At 41.0% G+C, this 12,183-nt stretch overlaps 1 protein-coding gene across 2 annotated transcripts in view; it reads left to right on the top strand.

Annotated features, from left to right (window-relative positions):
* The window catches only part of ENPP3 (ectonucleotide pyrophosphatase/phosphodiesterase 3), a 75,153-nt gene that overhangs the window by 12,057 nt on the left and 50,913 nt on the right, over nucleotides 1–12,183 (top strand). For both annotated transcript variants that reach the window (XM_077352803.1, XM_077352794.1), the window contains exons 3-6: nucleotides 234–362; nucleotides 2,555–2,680; nucleotides 4,575–4,635; nucleotides 10,188–10,285. In XM_077352803.1, the coding sequence (XP_077208918.1) occupies nucleotides 234–362; nucleotides 2,555–2,680; nucleotides 4,575–4,635; nucleotides 10,188–10,285 (414 nt within the window). The remainder of the gene's footprint in view (nucleotides 1–233; nucleotides 363–2,554; nucleotides 2,681–4,574; nucleotides 4,636–10,187; nucleotides 10,286–12,183) is intronic.

Below are 12,183 nucleotides of genomic sequence, written 5' to 3'. Positions count from 1 at the left end.
CTGTGGTGGTATATGTGAGATGCACACATTTGAAACTCATACATCTCACTGCATGGAAGATATGCTCAGAAGCCATCAACTGGACATCTTTTGTGACTGATCCTATGAATTTAGAGACCACTAGGTATAACCAGCATCAGAGAGAGAGAGAGAGATGCTTGGACATTAGTCTCTGTGTGGAAATATCTGCTCACATTTAGGTTACCATTAATTATTTTGGGTTCTCTTCTCAGTCAGAGTCAGCTGCAGAAGTATCTGTAATGAAACATTAAGTGAAAAGATGACTGGCTGTAGGTGTGATAAGAAATGCATACAAGATCAAGCCTGTTGCTGGGATTATGAAGATACCTGTATTGATCCACGTATGTCTTGCCTTTCTGCATAAATAATTTTTACTGTAGACTGAACCACAATGCCCCGGGGGAGGGGGGGGAGAGGGAAGAATTGTGTACTGCCTGCCATTCAACACTTTGAGCCAGGGAAGCAGAGACATTTTATAGCACAAAAGTTTGTGAACATAGTGACAAAACAGGTCTGTATGCTTGGCCTCTTCATTTGGGATCACAATGATTCAGGTTGTAGTATGGTATGAAAAGGACATCTTTTGCTAACTTTTGTTATGTTTACTACATCGGTTATTTTTGTTATTGCATTTAGTTCCAGGTAAATTCTCGATTCCAGGTAAGCCTGGATACAATGCAGTGAAAGGTCTGAATCTTCTCCAGATTAGGTCTTCTCTAGATTCAGACCTAATTTAGGTCAGTTGCCCCACAATGAGTAATCCTAATCCTGGGATTAATGTTTACAAATTAGTATCATATTCAGCATACTTGCCCAGAGGATGGGAAATAGCAGCCAAGCATTCCTCAATCTTGTCTGGATTCAGCTCTGGCTGAGGTCTCTTTCCCTCCTGTGCTGAGGTCATGCATTCCTCTAGTATTAGAGACAATAGCTGTGCTTAGGACCATATATTGTGGAGGGGCTTTCTTTACCCTTTGTAATTGGCATTTAAATTGGTTTTTAAATACTATTTACAATTTTGAATGTCAGATGTTGACTGAAAAGCATAAGGAAACCAACCAACCAATAAAGAAATGTTTAATGTCTCCATATCATGTCACATTTGTGATGGCCAATGAAGGTAATGTGGAGATTTATAACAAGAGGCAAGTTCTATGGAGGCAAGTGTTATGGCTCGTATAGGGATTGTTGGTTGTCCTATCTGATCTTCTTTATAAACCATTTCAGCGCTCTGCATGAATGTCCAAGGCATGTTGATTTTTTCAACACTCTTCAACTATAAAGGCTGAAAATGCTACTCATAAAATCAAGATATTTTGTACCATTGGCCTGAGGTTTATAACATGAAGAAGAATTAAAATAGTTATCCCAAATATTTTAAGTGAAAGCTGCCACTTTAATAATATGGTAGTTATATAGTGGGAAGGGAAAATTGGTGGAAGTTGCCTGTTTAGCTGGGAGAAAGTAGGGGGGCATATCTTGGTGTGCCATCATCATGCTGGCACAAAGTGACATCTTTAGATGCCATAATATTTATGACTTGTGACAGTTTACATATAATGAATAAAAACCCCATACATCCTAAAACAAAATAAAACATTCTAATGTATTTTTTAATATAATGTTGTAAACCACCCTGAGCTGGCTTGCTGGTATAAAAATCAAATAAAGTAATAAACTGCAGAGGAAGAGGATTGGGACCAAGGACAAAGATAGGCAGGAGCCCCTCTATAAACAGGGAAGAAATGTTAGGCTGCAACATACAATCTACCATCCAGCACACAATGGGCAGCTTTCATTTATGACTGTTAAGTAGTTTGCAAAGGACTTCACTCCCTCCCTTTAAATCAATGACTTTTAAGTTTAAGAAGCGTACATAAATAATAATAATGCAAAGTCTTTTTAGTAAATAACTGATTCCTGCTTTCTGAGCAATGCTGTTTTAGGATACTGATCGTAATCTGTAGCAAGACATGAAAGTCTGCTCTGCGCAGATTTTTTGGAAAGCTATAGCCATCACTATTTCAAACACACACACACAATTGCAAAGGATCTTAAAAGAGGAAACAATGATTCAATACATTGATGATACAATTACACAGTTGAAGTATAAATCAAACATACTACCTTTGGAAACAAGCAAGATACTGAATGTTGCCAACTCTAGGTGGGGAAATTCCTGAGTATTTGGGGGTGAAGCCTGGGGAAGGGAGAGATCCCGGTGATGTACACTGACATTATTCTGGGAGATCTCTAGACCCCACAAGGAGGTTGGCAACCCTAAACAGACCATTCAGTTGCTGCCACCTGTGGAGGTATTAGTGTCAAAGAAGATCACATCTGCACATTTAAAGCACAGAAAAACACCCATCCCAGCTTGCTACCAGAGAAACACTTCTAGAGAAATAGACATTTCATCAGGGGAATAATTCTGTTTCCCATTAACCTTCAGTTTCCTATCAGGCATTCTTTATATGAATCATTTCAGGAAGTGATACTATATGGTTATTAAAAAGCAATTTCCTTTCTGTAGTTCGGAGCTGGTCATGCACTAAACCACGCTGTGGTGAGACACGAATGGCTGGAACTTTCTGCTCTTGTTCTGAAGATTGCTCGGAGAGGAAAGATTGCTGCGTAAATTACAAAAGCATTTGCAAAGGTGATGGGAAATGTTTCATAACATGTTCACATAGTTTTAACTGTCTTTGCAGAAACAATTATTGATCTAATATTCTGTAAAATAAAATGGCTGCATAACTTTTTAAAAGTCTGTGTATAAAGTAAACATGACCATAGAAAGTTCTTGCTTGAATGTGAAGCTGCACTAAAAATTGAGAGGTATTAGGCAAGGCTTCCTTCATGTTTGATTGAGGTAGAGAAACAATAATAATCTACTACATTTGTTTTCTGTTTTGAATTTGTTTCTAAATATTTGAGCATTAAGAACAGATAGTGGCGTAGTTAAAAAATTATTTCAGATAGTCTGTTGGTCTGTTGTATTTGCTGAGTTCAAGGAGATTAGCAAACCTACCAATTCTTTGCTCTTCAATAATGAATGTTTACATACATTTTCATATATCATATATTTTAACAACCACTGTGGCTGGCAACAAATGTAAACCTGCCCTCTCCCAAGAATTTCAGAGAGAATTTTCCCAACAAATTTTCTAAATTTTAGTTTTCCCAAGCCATCACTTCCAAAGACTAAGGCTGCATCCACACATTATAGGATATTGTGTTATTACTGTGCTATTATTCACGTACCAAACTAGTTTGTCTGCATGAGAAAATCCAGTTGTGAATGATTGCTGTAACATAACAAAATATATAACAAATGTAGGAATAAAGATATTGCATAACAAACATGGTGATCCAAATTCCAAAAATATGTACAAAAAAATTCAGTACAGCCTGCCCCTGCTTCAATATACATGACAGTGAGAATTAGTGATATTGGAATGCTGTGGCCTATATTTATAGATGTTTTAGCATTTCAATCATTTTGATACCACTTAGAACATAATGGCAACCTTGTTTGTGGTTCTAATTGTTCATTTACAGACTGACATGAAGTAAAGCTGTCTTTGAACACTTTCAACTTTCTTTTTTTCATAAATCACTCAATTTACCTCATCAATTTACTTCTGCCATCTATATACTAATAGTGACATGTGACCCCCCCCCCATCTGTGGATACCTAGACCTATGGATTGGGGCCACATAGGCACTTAAACTTGGGGGACTCCCCAGGTTTGTAAAATAATCTATAAGTATTTTTTTAATGGTGGAGTTTAAAATTAATCCCAAATACATTTGTGTGGGCTAGCACAGATGCTATCAGCCATACTGGGCCAGCTTCAGCATTAAATGACACCAGCAGCTGCATTAAATGACACCAGCAGCAATAGCATATGCCCATCAGCTCTCTAGGCCCTGGCCACAGCGGTGAAGGTCTGAGAAGGGGGGACCTCAGAAGGGTATAATGCCAGACTCCAAAGTATAATGCCAGACTCCATTTTCTTGATGGGAATTAGGGTTGCCCATCTCCAAGTGGTTTCCAGATCATCAGGCATTACAACCTATCTCCAGATGACAGAGATCAATTCTGTGGAGAAAATGGGTGCTTTGGAGGGTGGACTCAATGGCATTATACTCTGCTAAGGTCCCTTCCCTCACCCCCAAGTCTCCAGGCAATTCCCAACCTGGAGCTGGCAACCCTAACAGGAATTAATCTCTATAACTGGGAGATCTGTTGTGAATCCAGGAGACCTCCAGGCCCCACTGGGAGATTGGCAGAAGGAGAGAGGGAAGCAGGAAAAGGGAAAAGACTCTGGGGCTTTCAGGAAAGGGAAAGAGGAATAATGGGGGAGGGGGAAATAAGATGCCTCCAGGAAGTCCTTGTGGGTTTATTTATTAAGAACTCATTGGTAGACAGCACACATTATGGCATTATTTGGAGGGTGATGCAGGCTTTCATAACAGTTGAAGGAAATGCTTTGAAATGGCTCTTTAAAATATATTTATGTTTGCATCCTCTTATATGTGCTTTTCAGGAGAAACCCTCTGGGTGAAAGAGTCATGTGCCTCATTTAACAGTCCTCAGTGTCCAGCAGGGTAAGATATTATGAGCAATTACTGAAAAGTAAATCTGTATAGTTTTGTTGTATAAATATGCATAAAGGAAACATTCTCTTTATTCAAGTTGGCATAAACAGTTTAGAAGACTATGAATGAATTATCGGCCAGATCAGGCTTCAGTTCAAGTCCATGTGTATTGTCTGAGGATGAGTGCATGCACTTGAAAGCTCATGCTTTTAATAAATCATTGTTGGTCTTAAAGGTGTTATCGGATTCACTTGAATCCATGAAATACAGTTACTTCTGAGGGAAACTTTAGCAGAATTTCTTGATGGTATTTTCACAGTTACCTTTTATCCTCAGACCAATTGCATCTACTCCACTATCTCAAAAATTTATGTGCATGTAGACCTGGAATAAGAAGAGTTGACACTTTCTGTTAGGTAATTAAAAGGATAACTTTATTTGTTGACATTAATAAAAGGAGATCTGCGGTGTCTATAGGCCAAAACCGTATTCCTTATCCAGATCCAGTGTGGGACACTGGTGGAATACAGTCAAGTCATGTTTCTTCTTTGTTTGAGCATCCCTGGATTTATGGCTGAGACCACTCTGACTGAGCCTTGAGCCATCACATATGTATGGCTCAGGCTTCTCCTTGCCAAGTGTTCAATGTTTGGGGCAGGTATGCCAGGTCCTGTCTCTGTAGACACAGGGTTATGGGTCAAGGACATTGGCACCACTCAGGAGCTTCCTGTTCCATGTCCATGTAGTCATCTAAGCCCGATACCTGTTCAGTGGGTTAACTCTTCACCATGCTAATGATGACCCAGGGGGCTCACCTAATCTGTACTTTATAACATTCAATCAACTTTACCCAAACTGCTGTTGCCATGGGGGTGGGGGAGAGGAGAGCTCAGTGCTTGGTCCACCCTCACACATACCCTGAGGGAACGTTTAGCATTATTATTTAATAGTATTTCAGATTCCTTTCAGCCTCAGAGCAACTTTAGATAATCAGGTAATTACTTTTGATTCAATTTTCCCCTATAGAGATAGTTCTCCCCACATCGCTTTCTGAGGATATTTCTTCTCTTCCTGCATTCCAGATTGTTCACAACTGGAAGAAACTTTACAGAGCAATCCGGAACAAATTTATTCCCTTCTGAATCCATTGAAGTCAATGAGTTTAGAGGGAAGTAATTCTACTTAGGATTGCACTGTTAAGCTTCCTCCTTTCACATTTCCTTTTTTGATATGCACAGTGGGAAGTTCACTTCATACTTGTCACATTATATGAGAAACTAGTAAAAAAGCCCATTGTTTGAAGAAGACAATGGGCGCTAGCAGGTGGGGACCAGAGCGAGCGGCAGGCGAGGGACAGAGCGAGGGACAGGCTACCTGAAAGAGGAGGCGGGCAGCGTCTCCTCTGCATTTTTTTGTTCTTCTGCGGCTTTCCCGGCGGCTCCATTGTGTTCTGGGGCCATGAGGGCAGGGAGCACCCAGCAGCTGCGCTGTGGGCGGCTGCCGGGGCTCCCAGGGCGCCGGCTTGAAGCGGCGAAAGGCTCCTCCAGGGGATTTTTTTTTCTGCTGGCTCTCGTGGGCGTGCCGGCTTGGAGCTGCGAAAGGCTCCTACAGGGTTAATGTTTTTCTGCTGGCTCTCATGGGCGTGCCGGCTTGGAGTTGCGAAAGGCTCCTACAGGAGTTTTTTTTTTTCTGCTGGGTCTCCTGGGCGCCGGCTTGGAGCTGCGAAGGGCTCCTACAGGAGTTTGTTTTTGTCTGCTGGCTCTCCTGGGCGCCGGCTTGGAGCTGCAAAAGGCTCCTACAGGGTTAATGTTTTTCTGCTGGCTCTCGTGGGCGTGCCGGCTTGGAGCTGCGAAAGGCTCCTACAGGAGTTTTTTTTTCTGCTGGCTCTCCTGGGCGCCGGCTTGGAGCTGCGAAAGGCTCCTACAGGAGTTTTTTTTTCTGCTGGCTCTCCTGGGCGCCGGCTTGGAGCTGCAAAAGGCTCCTACAGGGTTAATGTTTTTCTGCTGGCTCTCGTGGGCGTGCCGGCTTGGAGCTGCGAAAGGCTCCTACAGGAGTTTTTTTTTCTGCTGGCTCTCCTGGGCGCCGGCTTGGAGCTGCAAAAGGCTCCTACAGGGTTAATGTTTTTCTGCTGGCTCTCGTGGGCGTGCCGGCTTGGAGCTGCGAAGGGCTCCTACAGGAGTTTTTTTTTCTGCTGGCTCTCCTGGGCGCCGGCTTGGAGCTGCGAAGGGCTCCTACAGGAGTTTGTTTTTGTCTGCTGGCTCTCGTGGGCGCCGGCTTGGAGCTGCGAAAGGCTCCTCTGGGGGTGTTTTTTTTTTCTCTGCAGCTTCTCGGCGGCTGGAGTCTTGTGTTTGCGTCGGCGGTTCCCTTGGGGTCCGGCCTGACGCGGTGAGAGGCGCTTTGCGCCTCTCGCCGCGTCAGGCCGGGAGCAACTGCGAGCCGCGCTGCGCGCGGCTCGCAGTTGCTGGGGCTGGGAATCGGAGGGACCAATCGGCAGGCGCTTCGCGCCTGCCGATTGGTCCCTCCGATTGTCTGTCGTGAGGAAGGGTCCAATCCGGACCCTTCCTCATCACGGACAAAGCCCACCTCAAGGCCCCTTAACGAATTATTTAGTCCGTGGCGCCCGCGGCGCCACGGGCGGTGTACAGATGTGTGGATATCATAGGAAACAGAACAGGGGACAGAGATGCATCCCCTCCCAATTGAGTTATTTTAAAGGAACCCAACAGATTTCTACTCTGAAAGTTCAAAGAGGCTTGGACACTTTATTTCTTTATTATTACAGACTTTAAAACAATAAACATACCAGGGTAAACTATAACAGCAACATCCTCATGTTCCACAGAAAGTTCAAATCCTGTCAGATCTCTTGTAGAGGCATGGTTGTAATGTCTAAAGCTTCTATGAGTTCTTTTCCAAAGACTGCATGTGATACCCTGGCCAGATATTTGTGATTACAGATGTAATTACAATCTGTTCCTGAGTTTTCAATGCCATTCTTTAAAATACAGTGGAAATGTAAACCAAACAATTTCCAAATGTATATACTTTTGGGTATGATACTGAAGGAAAACGGTGGGCATACACAGCCCGTGACCCTTTTTCACTTCAAATTACCCCCGTCAGAAGCTGCTTTCCTTAGGATGAAGAGCCATATGAGTCTTGGTACATGTATCTGTAACATGAATTTAATGATAAGGCAGAACCAGTTGCTAGGTATTTTTATACTCCTAACAAAAGTTATTGTGAACACATAGTATTAGTAATTTATAGTGGGTAGAATCCAACAATTCCTTTCTACCAAGTAAAGAGTCTTGCCAGGAAGGTAGAGTCCCCTACACCCACTAAGATTCCTTCCTCAGCTGCAAGAAGCCAAAGGATTCAACCCAGTGCATTTCTTTAAATAAATGTTTACCAGGAAATGAATCCAGTATTCAGTGGCATGGACACGTTAGATTGACGTTTAGGTTGTTGACCAAAGTACACAAACTTGGGAATAACCTCCAATTACATCTGTTGAATTACTTCTAAGCTAAATGTGTACATGATTATACTTTTTGCCAGGTGTAAAAAAATCAAGTAGGGCAGAACACAGTGCTCATTTCAACAGACACAATAGAGGGGAAAAAAGGAAGGAGCAACTTTCATAAAGAGAAGTGAGAAAGTTTGAATTTTGAACATATATATTTAGATATTTTCTTGATTATATAAATGTGCTATTATCTGGAACCAGAGGTCAGAATCCAATGGTTACATTTTAGATTGATATCTTGTTTTATATAAACAGTTTCTAAACGAGTTAATTAATTATGAGAACATACTCTAAAAAGAGATTGTCTGTTGTATGAAAGAACCAAAGTGGTCAGGATTCAAGAAAGAGCATATTTTTGTGAATCACATTTATGACTTAAATACTGATAATGTAATATGTAGTTAAATCTATTGAGAGAGAGAGAGAGAGAGAGGGCTACACAGAATCATTACAACAGATTAACCATCCAATTTAAATGGTGTGAGGAAGCACTCCTTTGAATAAGATGTGTTGGTTGATTCTACAGCTTTATTCATGAAATCAAGGAGTAGAGTATCAAATTATGATCTCTCCCAAGTGGAAATGCAAGAGTGAAAGGGCTGCTCCTTTACCCGAATGTTAGAGCATGTTTCTTCAGCTTCAGGGTGTCAGTCTGAACAGTCAAAAGTTATCAGGTAACAGCAGGAAACTGCCTTCTAGGTTTTTGCTGATTTTTAAAAATAAGTGTCCATAAGGTAATATGAAAGCTTGGCATTCTAAGCATGTAGATCCTAAATAAATATTTAGGAAATGCACAGTATTTGTACTGCACTAGTTCTTTATGGATAAGATTGTCACGCTTTGCTATCTCAGAAAGGAGTGTTACCTTATGCAAGAAGGTATATCTCAGTGACAGTCAGGTGGGTAACTTTGGAGTGTGGGTTGTAAAAACTCTGGAGCTGTGCCCCTCTCATTCATTTCAGTGATGTTTTAAGAAAGTCCTGCTTGACTTTAAATTAAGAGGACCTGTACCCAGGCCCTGGTAGACTATGTACTTAGGGTGCTTCTTTGTGGACAGTATTTTCTGTGACATTCACTTTCGGCTGCTGTATAATCACCCAATGGTTTTCCACATTATCATGCCACTGAATTAGGACCACAGAAAGAACTGAAATGATGGCTTGGGACAATCACTGTTGCAGTTGTACTGCTGCCATCCGCACAGGAGCCAGAATGGAGTCAAACCAGAATCTCACTGGCAGTTTTTCTGCTTTTTGAGACATAGCCTAAGTACACTAAAGAGCTTCCTTTCCCCGTATAAGCTGAGGTGGTAGCAACAAGCAACATGGCATGCTCTTATCAGCTTTCCAAGTTCGTTTTCCCCTGACCTGCAAATTAAAGTGAATTGTGTGTTTTTCACATTCATTTTAACAATTTCTAATCTGGGTTTTTACAAAGGCCTCTTATGCACAGCGGCAGCTACTGCGCGCTGCTGCTGTGCTGTTGCAGTGGGACAGATGCCCCGCTGTTCCCTGTATATGCACGGGGGCGGGGCATGCTGGGCTGCCCCGGCATAATGTGCGCACGTGTTGAACGCCTGGGCCAGAAGGTAAGTCGGCACGGCAGGGGGAGAGGTTTGGACGGCCCAGGAGGGGAGTGGGGGCCCAGGCCCCCTCCACAAGGCCAGGTAGGGGAAGGGGGTCTCCCCTGCCAGCTCTGGGGCTCTGTGAAGCCCGCAGGGGCACGCGGTGTCCATACAGGGACATCGTAGGGTCGGAGCTGGGTGGGCCGACAGGCCTAGCGTTGGCAATTATGCACAGCACCGGCCTGCCGCAGCCCCGGCTTACCCAGGAAGCTACGGAAGATCCCACGTTCGCTGGGAGGCGCCTGTGCTGGCAGCGGCAGCGAGTGTTATCAGCGATTTTAACCGAAGCGCTGCTGTCGCCAATGCAGGCATTATGGCCCGCGCATAATGGGCCAAAGACAAGCTATGAATCAAAGTAAATAAATCTCATGACTTTTAACAGGTTGATTCTATTGTGCTTCCTTTCAGTTTTGATCTGCCACCACTTATTCTTTTTTCAATGGATGGGTTCAGAGCAGAATACTTGCAAACATGGGGCCCTTTACTTCCTAATATTGAAAAACTCAGTAAGTAAATCATGGTATTAGACATGTGATATAGGATATGCAATAGATATAAGGCCAGATTTGTACAGGAACATCACTGTGGATTTCAGCGGAAGACATGAAATGTTAACAAAAGACAAGTGACTAACCTATCAAGATATACTGGATTTCTCCCAAGGTGATTGTAAAATGAAATCAAGGGAAGATTTCATAAGAGATTGTCAGTGGTTTTTTTAATGCACAATTATTAGAAAGATTTATAGTAGATAAAAGACTGCATGATTTTAAAGAATCTAAAACTGTATTTGAGATGGAATTGTGTGTAAATGATGAACATGTATTACATAAATAGACAAACTTTTATTGAAAAAGAACAGGTGAAAAAATATGATAAAATAGAATTGGAACACTGGGAAAGAATGTGGCTGAAGGGGATTAAATTTACATTAAGTTCTAATCGTAAGGAAAATATCTATAATATGATGTACAGGTGGTATATGACTCCAGATAAATTGGGTAAAATGTATAAAAATAGTTCGAATAAATGCTGGAAATGCAAACAGCATGAAGAAACTTTTTTACCGTATGTGGTGAACTTGTGCAAAACAACGATATTTTTGACACAGATACATACATTTATGTAGAAGATTTTGAAAAATAATTTACAAATGAGACCAGCTTTTATTTTAGGACTGATATAGAAACAACTTGAAAATAGTCATGGGACTTTGTTTTTATATATAATAACAGCAGTGAGACTATTATATGCTCAGAATTGAAAAAAAACTACAACAATACCTACAGTAGAGGACTAGCTGCTAAAGATGTTGGAAATTGCAGAGAAAAACATATGTCTTTGATTAGAAAAAAGTTACTTCTTTTATGTCTAATTGGAAACCCTTTATTGACTTCTTGCACAAAAGAAAAAAAACCAAATATATGTGGTTTTAAAGATTAAAGAATATAATATTGAAGTAATTTTCATATAAGTAAGTAATCTTGTTATAAAATTATAAATTGTATTATTTGTTAATTGTCTATGTCCTGGTCCCCTGGAAACTTAAAAATTATTGTGATAATTTTACCTTGAGGAAAAACAAACTCCGTAAGTAAGCCCAAACTCATACCTCTAAATAAGGATAAATACTCAAAGTTAGTATTATATATATATAAACCTTTATTGGCATAACAATAAGAGGCAAGTACAGCCAAGCAGGGTAAAATTATAATAGAATAAAATAAGCTAATATTATAGACTAAAATACAGTAAAATCAGCTGATTAAAACATCTTAATTCTAGCTCGATAAACAGCCATTAAAAATTCAGCTACACACAATGTGGTCTCTGCAGAAAGATCATTAAGCAGAAACTGGAGTGTAGCTTCATCATTTAGTAGACCTCTGGGATAGAGGATCCAGAAGTTTTCTGTGAAGACTCACGTGAAGTTCACAATCTAAAATAATATGTGAGGTTGAATCGGGACAGTTTGCAGAACACGGGCATAATCTTTCCCTCCTTAGGACATGCTGGTATCTTCCTGCAAGGACACTTGAGGGAAGACAACTCATTCTTGCCAGCATGAAAACTCTACGGAGGGCTGGACTAGTAAGATTATAAAAAGAATTTTCTCTCGATTTAATCGAATCCCCAGAGCAGCAGGAAAATATACACAGGGTTGTGCTGGAAACATTTTGTTTGGCTGCCACTAATCTTTGTTTCAAAATTTTTAAAATTTCAGACTCATTAAACATAAGGAAAAAATCTGTTGAAAATCCTAGTTCTACAATTTTAGCTTCAATACTGAGAAACCATGAGCTGCATTGTGGGTCCATCTTTAAGTAAAAGAGTAAGCTATGCGACTCCACTCTGAAAAGTATTTTAAGCCAAAATTTAAAAATTATCAGCCAAGCCTTGGTTT

The sequence above is a fragment of the Paroedura picta genome, chromosome 1 (assembly GCF_049243985.1).
Source record: "Paroedura picta isolate Pp20150507F chromosome 1, Ppicta_v3.0, whole genome shotgun sequence".
NCBI classification, from domain to species: domain Eukaryota; kingdom Metazoa; phylum Chordata; class Lepidosauria; order Squamata; family Gekkonidae; genus Paroedura; species Paroedura picta.
The sequence above is the reverse complement of the archived record's forward strand: the minus strand, read 5'-3'. Positions and strand labels throughout refer to the sequence as shown.